Source organism: Hemiscyllium ocellatum, chromosome 18, assembly GCF_020745735.1.
Source record: "Hemiscyllium ocellatum isolate sHemOce1 chromosome 18, sHemOce1.pat.X.cur, whole genome shotgun sequence".
Lineage (NCBI taxonomy): Eukaryota > Metazoa > Chordata > Chondrichthyes > Orectolobiformes > Hemiscylliidae > Hemiscyllium > Hemiscyllium ocellatum.
The window spans coordinates 47058069-47077363 of NC_083418.1; the positions used below are offsets into that span (position 1 = coordinate 47058069).

Genomic DNA, 19295 nt, shown 5'->3' on the forward strand with positions numbered 1-19295 from the left:
CAACACCAGGTTATAGTCAACAGATGTATTTGGAAGGACTAGCTTTCGGAGCACTGCTCCTTCATCAGGTGGTTGTGGAGAATAAGATTGTGAGCACAGAATTTATAGCAAAATAAATTGCTATATCCCTGTGGTGTACTGTGGTGTACTTTCACCCTGGTGCAGAAACAGAAATATTCTGCCTTGGTACAGCACCTGGCCTGGGCCTGCATCTTCATTGCCTATTCACAGTACAGTAACCCTACCTTTGACCCTTACACAGTGGTCCTGTCCCTGACCAGGGCACAGTATTCCTGCCACTGATCCAAGCAGAGCAGCCCAAGATCAATGGTCGTCTCCCTGACAAGCATTGCAGTCCCCTCCCATTATTGGAATACATAGTTTGCCCTCAGCCCAAACATAGAGAACATGCCCTTGAAGCACAGTTTGTCTGTTGGAGCCTCAGGCACCATTTATTGGACCTTGATGGACCCCACTTTCCCAGGCCCTGCCTACATCACATGAACTGCAACAGTTTGAGAAAGTAGTTCACTATCACCTTCCCAAAGACAATTAGCATTGGGCAATAAGTGCTGTCCTAGCCCTTGATGCTAACATATTTGTTCAATTTTTCCTTCTAATCACCACTCATTGATCAATGGAAACCATCTGTTGCCATTTGCTTTAATACTCTCCTATAGTTCTCCTATAATGCCATAGTTGCGTTCCAGAGAAACCTTGCTTAATAGAAAATTGTTTAATATAAATAATAGGGCCTAGTGGGAACGTGGGGTTGGGACAGACGAGCAAGGAAATCACTCATGATCACTCAAAAGTCACCCAAAGGTCTAACACAAAGTATAGCACAGCCTGAATGAAGATTGAAATCACATTTATAATGAAGTGAATTTATCACAGTACAGCAGGAAATCAGGAAGTTTACGTGGTGTAACTGGTCTGATCTACATGTCACTCCAGGCCCATAGCAAAGTAGTTAATTCAAAATTGCCCTTTTGGCAATTAGGTATAAGCATAAATGCTGGCACAACTAACAATTCTCACGTCCCATGAATGAAACAAAAAAAGTCTGTTGTTTTTTCTGTTATGTTCTTCCTTTGAAGAGCTAATGGAACATCCACAACTACACATAGTCCTTTGCTGCAGTCTAAGTAAAGACTTGTACAATTTCAGTATTTTCTTTTCTATTTCCAATTTTTGGATTTTGATTGGATTTCAATTTGTTATCTCTAGTCTTTCCTAACGGGTGAATAACATTTTATACGTGTTGGGGGAAAAGTATTTTATTGCTTCAAGCACTTCGAGGAATAAAAACCAAGGAGGCAATATAATAATGATTCCTTTTATATAGAATCTCACAATAATGTTGTTCAAAAAGTATTCAGGTTTTTTATAGAATTTAAAGCAATAATGCCAAAACTGTGTCTTCTAAGAAAATGCATTTATATTCTATACTCTTGATATTCAAGTATATTGTGATCGCTTCACACATTGATTAGAAAGCATACTCTTTATTCAGTAGTTATTACAGCCTGAATTTTCAGTTTATGGTTCCAGATGCCTAGCATATATATTTTCTAATTTTCATTACCATTCCCCCCAAATGTCAGCCAGAAATCTTATTGAACATCCTCATGTCTTTCTCTGTTTCAATAGTATGGCCTAATTCTCAGTTTTGTAAATCTTTGCCTATGCTTGGATATGGAATTGTCACCCTCTTAGGATTTATAGATTTCTTAGTCTCCTCAATAAGAGTGTACTTAAATCTTCCAACAATCCAAGGCAGAATTAATAAGTGACTGAAATCTTTCTATAAATATAATTATGTCACATTATTAATCAAGTTGCAATGGTTATGTCTTTTTCAAAAATGACTTAAACATGAAATTAATTTCACTGTAATAATAGATATAAGCACATGTAATTATATTTTGCTTAAAATATGGATAGCAAAATCCATATACTCTATGGCTGATGAAAAAATGAAATGAAGCATTGTTGCCCTTGCAAAGAATCTCTTGCGTGTCGGCAACTTAAAATGCTTCAAAGGGTAAAGAAAGATCAACATAAATCAGAAACTATTAAATGTTTCAATGGCCTATTTGAATCAGTGAAGTTTCCTTCTTTACTAGTGAATAGATGGGAGCACTTGCATAACTTCTGATTATTTGAGAAAGACTGTTTCCATTTTAATCTAAACTCTGTTTGGTGTATATGAACAATAATATCGTGACCTACCCAAAGTTTTTGATGATGTATGTTCCTTGCAGCTGTAGAAACTTTGTCTCATACACAGTAGTGGCTGACAGAAACACTATAAGAAATGGATATTGTGAAGGTAACATCAAACTGACTCTCCTGAGAATGAAACGTTAAGTATAAAGAGATTGCAACAATAATGGCTATATGTTATCAGAAGAGATGGTGGTGTCGTGGTAATATTACTGGATTAGAAATCGAAGGGCATAGGTGAATAGTCTGAGAACTTGGGTTCAAAACCTGCCACTGTAGGAGATGCAAGCAATAAAATCCAGAATTAAAAATTATCCTGTCATTAACTGTGATCATAATCCATCTGGTTTAGAAAGAGAAATCTTCCATCCCTCTCTGGCCTATACATTGGGCATATGATCAAGTTGTTCAGGGAAGATAAGAAAATTGGGAGGGTGATTACTAGCAAAGACAAGAACCATAAACTGCAAAAGAATATCAATGACTGTCTTAGGTGGGCAGAATATTGGCAAATGGAATTCAACCAAAAAATTGTGAGGCCATGCACTTGAGAAGCATTAAAAGGTAGGGTATTACACTATGAATGATAGGAGCCTGGAAAGTTTTGTTGTGTAGATTCACATAACCCAGGAGGGAGATAGAGTTGTTAAGAAGGTATATTGTATTCTTGCTTGTTTAGCTGTGGCACAGAATGCAAAAACAAGGATATTTTGCCAGAACTGTATAAATTGCTGGTTAGGCCACAAATGCATGCAGTTCTTCTCACAGCATTAAAGATTGTAAGAGATTGCATTAGAGAGGACACCGAATAGATTTACTGGGATGCTGCCTGAGCTATGAGGAAGGATTGTTTAAAATGGGGTTGTTTTATCAAAAGAAACAAGGACAAGAGGACATAGGTATAAAGTGATTTGCAAAAGAGATGAGGTTAAAGTGGGGAAAAAACATTTTCATTCAGTGAATAGAGAGAGTTTGGAACAAACTGTTTGGAAGTATGGTGGAGGTAGATTCAATTCAGGCATTCAAGAGGGCACTGGTTGATTATTTGGATAAAAGTAATGGGCAAAGGTATGGGGGAAAAAGCAGAAGCGTGGCACTCAATGATGATTCACAATTCATGAGCTGAGACAGGAATGATGGACCAATACCACTTCTGTGATTCTGTGATTTTTGTTGGAGCAGTAAATATGGAGAGGAGAGCCAATAGAGGAGCGTATAATTGAGAGGCACAAATAAGGTGGATAGGAAATCCCTTTTCTCATTAGTACAGGAGTTAATATCCAGCATACATAGTTTTAAAGCAAGGGATAGAAGGCCAAGGAAAGGAGACTTTTTTCACTCAGAGTGTTGGGAACTTAATACCTGAAAGGGTGGTCATTCAGAAACTCTGATAACATTTAGGCAGTATTTATATGTTCACTTGCATTGCCATACCCTCCAGGGCTGTGAGCCAAGACCTAGTAAATGTGATTATTGTAGACAGATCGTTGCCCACCAGCATGTGCATATGGGCTGAACGGCTTCCTTCTGTGCAGTAAATGTCTAGATGTCTGTGAATGACTATTAAGTGCCCTCTGAAATGGGCTCAAAGAGAACTGGGGATGGACAACATATCTGGCTTTACCAATAAAGCCCCTGACATCCTGTGAATATATAGAGATTATAGAGCATGTGAAAGTCAGAAAGAAATAGACAATTTTAGACCATTTAAAGCAATTGAGCAGAAATAAGGACAACTAGAAATAATTGTGCTCTAATAGTCCTAAGCTATCCATCAGTATCTGAGGAATTCAGAATAATGATAAATAATGTGAATTAAGGTTATAGAGAGTTGTCAGGACTGTATGCCAAGTCAGAATGCCAAAACCTAATGGTAAAGTTTCAGTAACTAAGCAACAAATCAATATAAGTAAGTGACTTCAAGGTAAGAACCAAGGTTAATAATATTAGATTTACAAGAAACAAGAACTACATTCAAGAATCAAGGTTAATAATATTATATTTACTGTAAGAATAAATAAAGAGAAAAATCAACTCAAAATAAATGCTGCTGGACTGATTAAAAAAAATCTGTCAATGTAAACTCAGTAACACAACACTATTCTCATTTAATATAACACCATATATGCTATGTCCTGAATATTCTGTGCCTTTTAAATCACTTTCTGTCTGAATGGTCTGCCCATAGCATCACCAGGCATTTTGCTTCTTGTTCATGATTTAGACTCTGCATCCTAACTATTGAGAAAGTATATGTGCAGCACTCATCTTGAGTAATAGGGATAGGGAGGTGGGAGAATGCACCCATTGTCCATCCAGAACTCACTGGTAAGACCGAAGAGAAATGATGTTTGTTGAAAACTAGAACCCATTACAGCACATCTATGTCCAATTTTGGGGTTTAATAGAAACAAAAGTTGGCTGCTGTAAGTCATGCAATGCATTCGAATGCCAATGAACCATGGCTGGGCAGAATGTGTCCTCAAATGCTTCTCAGTGTGGTCAGGTAATGAGGCTTCTCTGTAAGTCTCCTGGCTTATAGTTTAGTGCAGCACATCCATGTATGTCTTTTCTTGGATGTGGTTGGATAGGGGGTGCCCCTCAGGAGATATGATTGGGTGTAGAGTAGGCCTCTCTAAGAGAGCACATTTTTCATGCACCATTTAATGCTCCTCTCTAGATTTGGTTTGAGGTACATCTCACACATAATTGTATTCTGGGTTGACATGCCTCTTTCAAGGTAGGATTGGGTGTGGGGTGTAGTCACAAGATCTTGCTAGAGTGTTCTGGAAGTTGAATGCAATCAGAAGTTACAATTCTAGTCTTGGTTAGGTATTAGTGTGATTAGAATCTGAGGGATGCATTTGTGACCACTAAAATATAGGTGGGGGTCATCTGTCCGTAGATAACAAAAAGTAGGGAGGTTGGACTGCAGCGTGGAAAAATTCTGAGGGCATCCTACAAATGTGCTGGTGTACAAATAACTGTGGGGGGTGTTCCTGCAACGTAATGGGCTTTTGGAATCCAGCAGGGCCCAGGTCCGTCTCGCCCAGGAGGTCAGTGGCCAGCTCCGGCTGCAAACTAAACACGACCCACGCACGGGGTCGTTCAAACTGCAAGCCGAGGCAGAATGGAGCGTTCGCCTGTGGCCAGACGCGACACTGAAACCAAATATCTTGACATCTATGTGGACGAAAAGGAGCCCAGAAATGGCATTGAAGCTCTCCTGAAAGAACTGCGGCCACTTTGGAAACCGACGGAGATTAAATTGAAGGCAAGTGGAAACGTGAACTGGATTAAAATCCTGCACTGCTACTACCCAAGGGTCGAGACAGCCGCTAAATATACATCTCACACATAAGTTATTACTTGTAGCACTGACTTGAGACTGCATTGTCAGACAAGCTGTTTTGACCACATGAGTGACTATTGAAACAGTCTTTATAAGTTCTCAACCCATCTCGTAGGTATATGTTCTGAATAAGATTGACATTGATATTCTGTTTTAAAAGTAATACACATGTTTCTTTTTTTAAAAAAGCTGTTGACATAGAGTGGAGGGCAGAAAGGGGAACTATAATAGCTGGAAGCTGTACGCGAGTATATTCAATTTAGTTTGCCCGGAACTGTCAGGGATACCACTGCAATCCTCCAGTGAATGAGAAAAACTCAGTCGGCAAATCACAAGCAGAAAGCCGTCAAGGAACTGTTCATCTTTTAAAGGGGAACCTATCTTAGAGATTCAGTGACATTTTATTGATTTGCAGTAGAAACAGAAACATAAAAAAGACGGCCTTCCTCTTTGAGCTTGTGTCTATACACATACATGGCGGGGTGGGGTTGCTGCAGTTTCTAACAAAGGTTATTATTTGTTTAATCATTGCAAACACGATGGGCTAAGTGGCCTTTGGTGATCATTTTGATTCTGTGAAAATGAGTCACCTTTGAAGAAAATGATAAATCAGACTGCCAAATCCCATTGGGTAGAGATGCTGCTGTTTTAATACCAAGTGGATTTGAAATCTATATTTGAGGTTGTCATTTTGGTAGGACAAAAAAATGAGGATTGCTAAAAAGGACACAGTTCTTTAACACTTTTTTAAATCTTGGATTCATAAGAAAATGTGCAAGAAGTACTGTGAATGTCTGTGAATTTCAGTGCCAGTGTAAGACTAAGTAGGTGGGCCGCACTTTCCAAGGATTGATCTATAATATGGAGCAACATGTCTCCACAGCTGTTCACATCAGTGCCCAACCTGCTCATGGTTGTGATTCTGTGATAGGACAATATTTGATAAATACTCCCAATCTTACTAAGAATTATACTGTCACCAATTTAAGATTGGCAGTTGGAATCTCAGTGTAGTCCACTTATCTGTACTGGATGCTGCATATATTAATACACAGACTGTACTCTTTCAAACAGAATGTTGTGCCTTTAAAAATTTAACAAAATAATTGACAGTCATTCTCTCAATTTGATCAAAAATTAGTCAACACTCAATTTCAGGGAGTTTTATACAAGATTTCTCTCTTTTACATCTGATAAGTTATCTCACATGATTCTCTACAGCTTCCCTACTCATATTTGCCTCTCTGGCAGCCTTTATTCTATTGTGTGACCAGCAATTGTGAAATTTCTTACCACAGCCAGATTGCCCCAGGATTTCCAATACTGGCATCATATTTAAAGTCCAGCTGTGCACCAGGGCAAGCACTGCCAGCCAGGACCAGGGCTTTACAGTGCATGCATTGGGAGGGAAGTGGAAAGAAAGGCTTCCAGGGCATATGGGTGGCAGAAGTGATACCTCATTGAGAATGCAAGTACACTTTCATGAATGTTTTGCAACTGGAACCTTATCGACAACAAGGCTGTCTGCCTTGGTGGACAATCAGCAGCATTTCATGTAGATTTGTTCTCAGGCATGGGGTTTTGTATTGGAGTCATCAGCCAGAATTGTGGAAGGTGCAGTGCTTGTTTCTCAGTAGTCATCCTTGTAGGGCATCTGGCCTTTGATTTCTCAAAGAAAAATACATTACACAACTCCCATGATTGTTAGCACAGACCTATGAGATGTGGTGCTGGTGATCTTTGATGGAACGGAGCTCTTTTCTATTGATGCACTGAACTGTGTTATGATATGGTAACTGCTCGGAAGCCATTAGCCATGCGGCTGCTGCAGCCACCACCCCCACAGTGATGGATGACACCTCCAACATGGCCACTTCCATAGCCACTTCTGTCCCTCACAATTCCTCATTCAACACAAGTGACATCACTTCTGCCCCTCACATCATCACTGATGTCACATGCTCAGTGACTTCTGCACTCCCCACTGCCGTGTTTGCCACCACTTCCACCTCCACCAATGCCACTCATCTGCATTCTGCTGACACGCCCCCCACGCCGTCCCACTGGTCCCATTGGTCCCACTGTCACCATCCCCGCCTGCCAGAACCCTGAGGGGAACACCACCCCTGCTCATGACTCCCACTCCCCTTCCGACTAACACCACACCCACTCCAGTTACAGGCTCCGCCCCACTCCCAGCTCCACATCTTCCCCAGGCCCTAGCTCCAGCCCTGCCAAGTTTTCACCATTTCCCCTGACCTCCCCCTCACTGTGGATGAACAATCAGTCCTCAGCAAAGGCCTCACCTTTATATGCCTCCCCCCCCCCACCGTCCATTCATCAATGAATTTAATACACTTCATGACATTGAAACTTCTTCCGCCGCCTCCGCCCCTGAGCTTGCTTTCACAATCAGGACTCCCGCCCACCTTCTGAGGACCCCTTCGCCCTGGACACCCCGTCTGGCCTATTACCTGCCTTCGATCTCTTCATTCCGAACTGCTGCTGAGACATTAACTGCCTCAACCTGTCTATCCCCCTCCCCCACTCCAACCCCTCACCCTCACAACGTGCAGTCCTCCAATCCCAACCTCACCATCAAACCAGCAGATAAAAGACGTGCAAGGTATTTTGGCGCACTGACCTCTACACCGCTGAAACCAGACGCCAACTCGAAGACGACTCCTCCTACTGCCCCCTCAACCATGACCCCACCATCATCTCCCAGACAGTACAGAACTTCATTACCTCAGGATATCTCCCACCCACAGCTTCCAACCTCATAGTCCAGGAGCCCTGCACTGCCCGATTCTACATCCTTCCCAAGATCCACAAGCCTGACCACCCTGGCTGACACATTGTCTCAGCATGCTCCTGCCCCACCGAACTCATCTCCACATACCTTGACACTGTCCTATTCTCTCCTAGTCCAGGAACTCTCCACATATGTTCAAGACACCACCCACGCCCTCCACCTCCTCCAAGACTTCCGTTTCCCTGGTCCCCAACGCCTCATCTTCACCATGGATATACAATCACTCTACACCTCCATCCGCCATGACCAGGGCCTCCAAGCTCTAGATTTCTTCCTCTTCCCAATGTCCCCAATAGTACCCTTCCACCGACACACTCATTCGTTTGGCTGAACTTGTCCTCACCCTTAACAATTTCTCCTTCAAATCCTCCCACTTCCTCCAGACCAAAAGGGGAGCCATGGGCACCCTCATGGGGCCCAACTAGGCCTGTCTCTTTGTCGGCTATGTAGAGCAGTCCATCTTCTGTAGTTACACTTGCACCACTCCCCATTTCTTCCTCCGCTACATTGATGACTGCATTGGCGCCACCTCGTGCTCCTGCGAGGAGGTTGAGCAATTCATCAACTTCACCAACACATTCCACCCTGACCTTAAATTCACCTAGACCATCTCTGACACCTCCCTCCCCGTCCTGGACCTCTCCATCTCCATTAATGACAATGACTTGACACTGACATTTTTTACAAACTCACCGACTCCCACAGCTACCTGGATTACATCTCTTTCCACCCTACCTCCTGCAAAAATGCCATCACGTTATCCCAATTCCTCCACCTCCACTGTATCTGCTCCCAGGAGGACCAGTTCCACCACAGAACACACCAGATGGCCTCCTTCTTTAGAGACCACAATTTCCCTTCCCACGTGGTTAAAGATGCCCTCCAACACATCTCATCCACATCCCGTCCCTCCGCCCTCAGACCCCACCCCTCTAACCGTAACAAGGACAGAATGCCCTGGTGCTCACCTTCCACCCTACCAACCTTCACATAAACCAATTCATCCGACAACATTTCTGCCACCTTCAAACAGACCCCATCACCAGGGATATATTTCCCTCCCCACCCATGTCTGCTTTCCACAAAGACTGTTCCCTCCGTGACTACCTGGTCAGGTCCAAGCCCCCAACAACCCACCCTCCCTTCCTGGCACCCTCCCCTGCCACCGCAGGAATTGCAAAACCTGCGCCCACACCACCTCCCTCACCTCCATCCAAGGCCCCAAAGTAGCCTTCTACATCCATCAAAGATTCACCTGCACATCCACCAATATCATTTATTGTATCCATTGCTCCCGATGCAATCTCTACATTGGGGAGACTGGACGCCTCCTCGCAGAGTGCTTTAGGGAACATCTCTGGGTCACCCGCACCAATCAACCACACCGCCTTGTGGCCCAACATTTCAACTCCCCCTCCCACTCTGCCGAGGACATGCAGGTCCTGGGCCTCCTCCACCGCCGCTCCCTCACCACCCGACGCCTGGAGGAAGAACACCTCATCTTCCGCCTCGGAACACTTCAACCCCATGGCATCAATGTGGATTTCACCAGTTTCCTCACTTTCCCTTCCCTCACCTCACCCCAGCTCCAGCCTTCTAGCTCAGCACCACCCTCATGACCTGTCCTACCTGTCTATCTTCCTTTCCACCTATCCACTCCACCCTCTTCTGTGACCTATCACCTCCATCCCCATCCCCATTCACCTATTGTACTCTATGCTATTTTCTCCCCACCCCCACACCTTTCTCATTTATCTCTCCACTCTGTAGGTACCCTGCCTCTATTCCTGATGAAGGACTTTTGCCCGAAACTTCGATTTTCCTGCTCCTCGGATGCTGCCTGACCTGCTGTGCTTTTCCAGCACCACTCTAATCTAGACTGAGAGGGTCATATCATAACACCATGTGGGATATATACAGTCTATCATGATCTACACGGAGGGAATTCAATTATATTGGTAAAGCAAAGCAGTGTGATCTAGCACAAACTGCACTGGTAATAGCCCTGATATACTTATGGGTTCAGGGTTTTGAGATCTCACACAAGAGCTTGTGGATCCTTGGTAGCAGCAAGTTGCGCCTTAATGGTCACTGAGATAGAATTTCCATCCACTCCTTCAGGTCATGTGTCCTATGCCTGCAGATGACACAGTTCTGTAACTGTGTTCGAGGGCAATCTCAATCTGTGGGGACACTGCACCTTGCTAATCTGTTGGAAATGGCTTCAAGGACAATAGGCTGTGGGCCTCCTGTAGCTCCGCCACATCCTGAGGGGACCTTCAGCTGTGACCTGTCTATGTGAAAGTTGTTTGGCAGCTGCTGGAGTTTACTACTGGTTCGGGTGTGCCATTCCTCTTCCATTTTTCTGTGCCTTCAGAGGACACAATGTCTAAAGTCCCTGCTGTGTCTGGCCATGGTTCCAATAAAGCTGCATGGAGAATATTGGAAACAGAACAGGTTCTTCATAATGGGAAGTCAGCATGCACGTCATTTACAAATGAAGTTTTAGGTGTAATCATACATAGAGTAAGACATGGGGGACTCGAAAAAGGAGGGCTGTGAATCTCCTCCATGTGTACCTTTGACACAGGTGACTTCATTTCAATAAATGCAGCACAAGCCTGATGTACAAGTACTATTGAAGAATGTAAGTGCAGAAGGATTGCTGAAACTGTGATCACCCCAGCCTCCACATCTCCAAAGAAAAACATCATTGTATATAAATATATGCTGGCAAAAACTTGCAATTCAAGGTGAGAGGATGTCAGGTGCATCCCCTTGTGCAGATTATGAGATCTCAGATTGACTTTGTGAATTGTGAGCTGCAATTGATACTTTTAAGTTTGCTTGCAATTAATTCTGCTTCACAGATATGACTATGATAAAACTGTAATAACTAATGATGTGGTGCCAAAGAGCGACAGGTTGAGTGAGTGGAGAAAGCTATAACAAATGGTGTATAATTAGGGAAAATGTGAAATTATGTGAAAATGTGGCCAGAAGAGTAACAGAAGGATGTTATCCTAATGATGAGAGATTGCAGAGGAATCTGGATGTCCTTATGTATGAATCGCAAAAGGTGAGGGTGCAAGTACAAGAAGTAATTAGGAAAGCTAAAAGAATAGAATTGTTTATTGCAACGAAAAGTGGGAAGATTATGGGCTGGATTTTGCTGGCCCTTGAACTGATGATGAGTTAATTGGGAGAACATGGTGAGTTCAGAAACATTAGAATCGTACTGCTGAAAAAAAAGTATGATACTGCAACCGAGCTTTGAGCTTTACTCACCTCCCTGGAAAGCAGATAATCTGGCCAGTGACAAATTAAGTCGCTGAAATTATGATTAATTGACCATTCAATTGTCTTCATTGGTAGCAAGTTGAGTAGGTCACCAGTGGACCATCTTATCCTTCTTGAGGATGGCAAGAAGGGGGTGAGTATCTTTTCAGGGCCAACTCATCCAATTATTTGCCTTTCTTACCATCTCCAAGGATTGCAAAATTGCACCTTAGGATGAATTTCAATCGTAAAACTGTATATATAATGCAGATGAGAAGTTTGCATATGCCCATAAACTTGAATAAACCTGAGGCAATTTAAAACTTTACTCCCCATATCCTTATTGTGTGAGGATCCTGGTGGAAATAGTGCACTGGAAATCAAGCCCAACTATTTCACAAGTCATAACAAATATGAAATATGACTCATTTTGATCACTACTAGTGCTTGGCTGTGATCACTATTGAAGATAAGAAACTCATAAATTATTATGAACAAACAAAAAATAAAAGTGTTTTTATTATAACGAATGTATCCTTTAACATGTGGCAAAATAGACTCTGGGGTCTATACTCAATGGAGTTTAGAAGGATGAGGGGGGATCTAATTGAAATTTGCAGAATACTGAATGGCCTGTAGTGAATGGATGTTGGGAAGATATTTCCAGTGGTAGGAGAGACTAGGACTCGAAGGCACAGCCTTAGAGTAAAGGGAAGACCTTTTTGAATGGAGATAGGTGAAACTTCTTCAGCTAGAGAGTGATGAATCTCTGGAATTCACTGCCATAGAAAGCTGTGGAGGCCGGGTCACTGAGGATATTGAAGACGGAGATATATAGGTTCTTGATAAGGCTTATGGGGAGAAAATGGGAGAACGGGGTTGAGAAACTGGTCAGTCATAATTGAAAGACAGAGCAGACTCGATGGTCTCAATGGCTGAATTTCTGCTCCTGTGACTCATGGTCTTATGGTCTTACATTAATATTAATTTGCAAACTTTAACTATAATCCCCTGTAAGTTCAATATACTCATTCATTCATAAGTAGAATAGTCAGGACTGATGAAACAAACAGTTTTTCAGGAGTTTGGTATATCGGCAAAAAGGGATCAAAGTTCACAGATCAAGAGTCCAGATCAAAAGAGAAGGTGAGGTGTTTTTTTTTCCTTCATGGTGATATCACATTGTTGTCGACTGCAGTGATTTTCAATTCAGTTGTTGGTCAGATGAATCTCAGTGTTGGCTTGAGTTAGGACATTTTCTCTTTACACAGTCTTTGAAGGTTTTTTTTTCCCCACTCAGAGAGGGAGTGAAAAGGGACAGAGAAACTGATCTCAATTGCTTGCAGGCTTCTGAAGTTCTGAGGGCAACTGGCATCTACATAGAACCAATCCAAAAGCTTTTTCTCAGCAGTTTCTTTCTTTCAATCCAAAGACACCTCATGCTTATCTGTCTCGCAAAAATATCAAATACAGTTTTGTCAAATATTACATGCTTTTGTGTAACCAAAGAGTGAACACACTCCCTTTGCTACATAAAAAAGAGCCTGTTTCTTTCCCACAACACAGCAGTCCAAGTTTCCAATGACCAATAATACATCCAATATATAATAATTATATTCTTACAGCAGGCAACAGGTTCCATTCATCTATCACACTTGTACTCACCAACATTGGATCCTGTTGCAACAACAGCTTTGATTTTAAATGTCTCACCATAGTTTTCAAAATCCCTTTCTCGTTTCACCCTTCCCTATCAGTTTATTCTCCTCCAGTCGCACAATTATTCAAAATATTGCATTCATAATTCTAACTGATGAACATCCCTGACGTTAATATGCCACCAATAGTGCCCTCAGTGATGTAAGTGCTGTAAATTCATCCCAATGTCTCTCCAGTTCTTTATCTCACTCTCCTCATTTAAGATGTTCCTTAACACTTCCTCTTGAACCAAACTTTCATGGCTCCAGTCATACTTAACTTCATAATGTTTATACAAAGTGCCTTGGCACAGTATGTTTTATTACATTAAGTGTGTAATTTTAATAAAATTTGTTGCAAATATCATGGATCCCCTAATGTAAGACCCGTATTATGAGAGAGCACTGTCATATAAAATGATGAACAATTGCTGGAAAGATTAACCTAACAGATGATCACCTGCTGAGCACAACCAGTACCCAGCCAGGCTCTGGGTGACTGATTCAGTTGAGGAAATGCTGTAGCACCCTAACCAATATTGTCTGATGTCAGAAACCCCCTAATGAATATTTGAATGCAGTACTTGATTCAATTCAAATATTGTTGTCTATTGAGAAATTACGGGTTCTCTGCTCATTCATTAAAAATCTCTCACAAATACATATCTAACAATAAGTAACAAAACCACACAATAAATACTGAATAATGTGTTTGCATTTCAGTATCATCTTAGGTCTAGGTGCAAAGACAACACAGAGACAAATTCTTCTTTTTGGCTCCCTCTTTGTTTTCAGAACAAATGTCAAAGACTGAAATAAAATTGTGAAAAACATGACTTTTTAACTTTCTTGGATTTATGAAAAGATGATAAAACCAAGCTGTTCAAAGCAATCTGCTTTCCTGTCATCACAGCAATTGGCAATATCCCTGCTGTTATTCTTTTTGGATAAGCCAAAGTCTACCACACAGATCATTGCAAGTACAAAATTGTTGAACTGTGATGCAATTCATTTGTATTTATGAAACACAATCTATAGACTTGTACAATGGTTGGAATTCTCCCAAAAACTGACAAAAAGGTTGGGAGAATGGCCATGAAGACCTTTGTATCTTCAAAAGAAAATAGTCCCATTTTCCAACCAACTGTTGAATGGCGAAATGAGAATCTCACTAATGAGCAGTGAGAGACCTATTTTCATGTAAGAATTGGGAATTAAGTTTAATTGTCATGTGTACTCAAGTACAAGAGCACAATGAAATGTGTATAATTTTGCCACACATGGTGCCATTTTAGGTACAAAGTACCTCATTACAAATCTAAGGTACCAAAATAGAGAAATAAATAAAAAAGCCAATTTTACGTTACAGTTCTTCAAAGCATAAATTAGGAAAATAAATGAATAAAGGTAAAAGATAAACATCGCAGTCCTTCCACAGTCTGCACTCACTGGGGCTTTCTACTAATAGTCTGGTTCTCTCCCTCGCTGGAATGAACCAAACCAGGCTTGCAAGCCACTGACCACATCTGTGACAGGCTAACCACTCCAGGCCCCAAGCCCACCAGCCATTCCACTCCACTCTGCACCCGCTGATGTATTAACATCCTCATTATTGTGTTATGTCACCTCATTGATATGCAGTTTCCCATTCTCTGCTCACTGAATGGTAACTAGATTTTGCTTTCTGTTCTATTGCCTTGATGTATTTATGTAAGGTATGATTTACCTGGCTAGCACGCAAAGCCATACTTTTCACTGTATCTCAGCACATATGACAATAATAAGTCAAATCAAATCCAATCAAATGGCAACAGTTCCCAACATGAAAAATTAAATAGTGACCTCGTGATTCCAGCTCTCGATCACCATCAGTCACCAACATTTTGGGACATGGACAGTGACTGCACACACCCCCATTCAAATAGATGTCCAGGTCCTCATTGACAAAATGGGGTGCCAGTTATCTTCTGTCTGAAGTATGTGGGGCAAATAAACCACCTTGTTCAGGGCAACTGTGGACTGTGAGTGCTTGACTAGGTGTACTGCTGGGTTTAAAAAATGGTGCACACACCAAGAATCCCAGGAGCTCCCAATAGTTTCCCGTGTGGTGAGTAGGAGAATACATTGAGCAGGCCACCATGAGGACATGCTCCCTTGGTAGTGAGATGAGTTTGGGAAGATAGTGATAATTTGTCTGTCTTACCACTGCACACCTCACTCAAACACCTCAGCTTAATCAGTCATTCAGGAGTAATAGAAACTCAGAAGAAGAAATAGTAGAAATGGAGAAAGTTTTCTTGAGGGAAGGCAAAGGGATTATCAGCTTTGTTGAGCTTAGCAATGATAATCTCAGGTGAAAAGAAGAATCCTAATGAAGCACCAGATTCATATGAAGACACTGAAAATTCTTGCTGACAATGTGCAGCGAAGTGGTGGCAGAGTTTATTGCTACCCTTGCTGTTCACATTAAAGAGGGCCTTACAACAATGCAGATTGGCTGGAGTTAACGAAAGCTGCAGGAATCTCTGCTTTGACCGAAAGAGCATATCAGGCTTTGAATAGTGACATCCAGGTCTTGGATGATAGTTAGTTAGTAATACGGTATGATCTGTTTGGTTGCAAATCATTGGTAATGAATATCCCAAAGCCGTAATGAGTGGGACAGGAGGGAAATGCCTGACAACTTGACAGATTCTTGGGTGGCAGCATTGCTGTTTTCTTCAGATGCTTTCACAGATAAAATAAATCAATAGGTCAAAATGTGAACAGTTTAAGCCAGAGTATTATTCAGTTATCAGTCCAGTAAGCAACTCTGAGAGAAGAGGACTGTGGATGTTGGAGATCAGAGGCAAAAAGTGTGGCATTGGAAAAGCACAGCAGGTCAGGCAGAATCCAAGCAGCAGGAGAATCGACAGTTTGGGCATAAGCCCTTCATGAACATTCCTGATGAAAGGCTCATGCCTGAAATGTGGATTCTCCTGCTCCTCGGATGTTGCCTGACCTGCTGTACCTTTCCAGCACCACACTTTACAACCATGAGAGAAGAGCAAACTTCATTTAAACACACTCATAGTGTTATAGAGCAATGTTCCATACTGTTGAGCTACCTTGTGGGTGGCACTTAGAAATATCAGAAATAGAATAAAAGATATTTTGAAGCAACATTCAGTGAATGCTGAAGGAGCCTCCAGGCTTTCACAAGGGTTCCAAAATCTTCTCTTCCAGTTTCCATAGTATTGTTTCAGTTTCAATTTGAGTACACTTTTGAGACCCTTATTATTTTCCTCTGCTTCATTAATGTTGCCTCTGATGTGAGAAAACACAATTGTATTGGATACCCCTTGTCTTTTGAAATCCAGCTTGTACTTTGTTCTTGATTCTGAAAGAGTGAAGGGCAATTGAACTGCTGAGGGATAAATGAATCATGGCAATATTAGGAAATCCATGCCTATTGTCCTCAGGTAGCCAGAGGACTGTGATCTTGGCTGTTATGCTGGAAGTACCACAGCACTTTGCCATGACCTGTCAATAACTTCATAGTCAATAGATAGAGCCTTCCAATGCACTCGTTCCATGGGATGGCAGCCATGATGTCCTTTCTGGAGGATTCTGGCAACACTGTGTGAAGTATCAGGCTAAGTCCTCTTTCTGTAATGTAGATGGTATCACCAAGACAACATGGGACTGCATTCAATTAAGTAGAACATTAGAACAAGGCTCAAAAATGCATCTAGAGTAGCATAATTTATTTCTGAGATCACATTTTGCAAATGCTAAATGTAGCAAAAAATCAGGTACTTAAGGTTCCATAGCCAGTTACATACATACGTCCACTCACACATAGCTGTGGTGCCAGCAGAATCTCATAATGTTTACCTTATTGTATGTTTAGGTTGAGAGATCCTGCGGCATAGCCCCTATCTTGTAGCTTGCCAACAACCTCCTAAATCAGCAAAAGTGGATACTATAGATGCTGGAGATTAGAGTCAAAATTAGAGTGGTACAGGCAAAGCATAGCAGGTCAGGCAGCATCTGAGGAGCAGGAAAATCGACGTTTGGGCAAAAGCCCTTCACCAGGAAGCCTTTCATCCTGATGAAGGGCTTTTGCCCAAAACATTGATTTTCCTGCTCCTCGAATGCTGCCTGACCTGCTATGCTTTGCCAGTACCACTCTAATCTTGACACAGCTTCTTTACCCCTCTTATAGCTTGCCAATGCAAACATTGCCTTAAAGTATGCTGCCTGGCTTATCGGTTAAAAATTAAAAAGATCAGAATTTTGTCCCACTCCTGAAATAGGCTTTAGGCTCTTTACAGATGAAAATAGATCCCAACTCCTCCCAATCCCTAACCTCCAAGGACCGGTAAGACCAGCATATTTCATTTACCAGTGTTCACTGTTTTTTACTGTTCTTTCCTCTGGATATTGTTTGCTTACCTTTCCCTCGCTTACTCAACAGCCTGCTATCTTTTAATGGAAATGGGTTCTAAGGTCCAAACTGGCAGCATGTCAGGCCTCATCACTTAGGCAAAAGAATCATGCTTTGCACTCTAATGCCGAAAACTAGACATGCAAGAATTTCTTGACGTTATTTTCCTCCGGAATATAGGTATTACCAAGTCTAACTTATTTTAATGAGATCTGCAATTTACTAATTAGCCTAATTTGTTTTGATGTCAACTTTCAATATCCTATTACAACTAGATAAAAACAATATGCGGAATAGTAGGATTTCTGTGAGATGCCGTGTTTCTCTGAACAGAAGCAGATAATGCTTGAAGCACTCAGCAAGTTTTGCAGAGATGAGCCAAGATCAAAACTTGAACTGTTTGTCTCTTCATGGATGATGTCTGATCTACTGAGTATTTCCAGCATTTTCTGCTTTTATGTCAGACTTCTGGCATTAGCAGTGTTTTTGTGTTTGGTCTAAGTGGCAGTCGCTATTCAACAAATTACATATCATAATCAAATTCATTGCAGCATGTTTTAGGTTGTTGTCTTTGATGCTTTCATATTTGTGTTCATCCAGTACATTTGCACCTTTTGAGCTTAGAAACCAATTCTTAGAAAATCTCTAGAGATTCTTAGCGTTTTATTTCAAAGTTTCTGCATGTAACTTGCAAATGCAGCTGGCAGTAACAATATTTTACCACTGAGATTTGTCATGACTGGATTAATGAGACAATTTAATGGCATGTTACGTTGACACTACAAAATGTTAAGAAGTTACGATTATTGTATTTCTACTTTACAAAGTTCAAATCCTGTTGAGAATAATGAATGATATGCTATGACTTGTTTTACTCAGAAATGTAAAACTTTTTATTGTCAGGTATTAACTATATCTGATTGTTGGTTGAATTTTTCATTTGTTTTATGACCTTGCTTAACCTCGGCCTTACCTGACAAATTAACATGAAATGTAGCAGACCACACACACACTAGACAATTTGGTATCATGTGTTTTTAGCTTTGTGTCACTGAAAGCTGTGCAGTTTAATACAGGTATAGTGATAGCCATACTGCGTTTAATCAAGAGCGGCACGGTGGCACAGTGGTTAGCACTGCTGCCTCACAGCGCCTGAGACCCAGGTTCAATTCCCGACTCAGGCGACAGACTGTGTGGAGTTTGCACATTCTCCCCGTGTCTGCGTGGGTTTCCTCTGGGTGCTCCTGTTTCCTCCCACAGTCCAAAGATGTGTGGGTCAGGTGAATTGGCCATGCTAAATTGCCCGTAGTGTTAGGTGAGGGGTAAATGTAGGGGTATGGGTGGGTTGCGCTTCGGTGGGTCGGTGTGGACTTGTTGGGCCAAAGGGCCTGTTTCCACACTGTAAGTCTAATCTAAGAGGTGTGGCAAGACCACCTCACATTTACATCAACTATAAATCCACAGCAACCTGGGAAATTGTTACAGTGAAGTGCC

General features: G+C 41.7%; 1 protein-coding gene across 1 annotated transcript in view; it reads left to right on the forward strand.

Annotated features, from left to right (window-relative positions):
* The first annotated feature begins 5359 nt into the window (after positions 1-5359).
* The window catches only part of LOC132824298 (ethanolamine kinase 1-like), a 378459-nt gene continuing 364523 nt past the window's right edge, over positions 5360-19295 (forward strand). The window contains exon 1 of the mRNA XM_060838642.1: positions 5360-5503. Coding sequence (XP_060694625.1) covers positions 5360-5503 — 144 coding nt within the window. The remainder of the gene's footprint in view (positions 5504-19295) is intronic.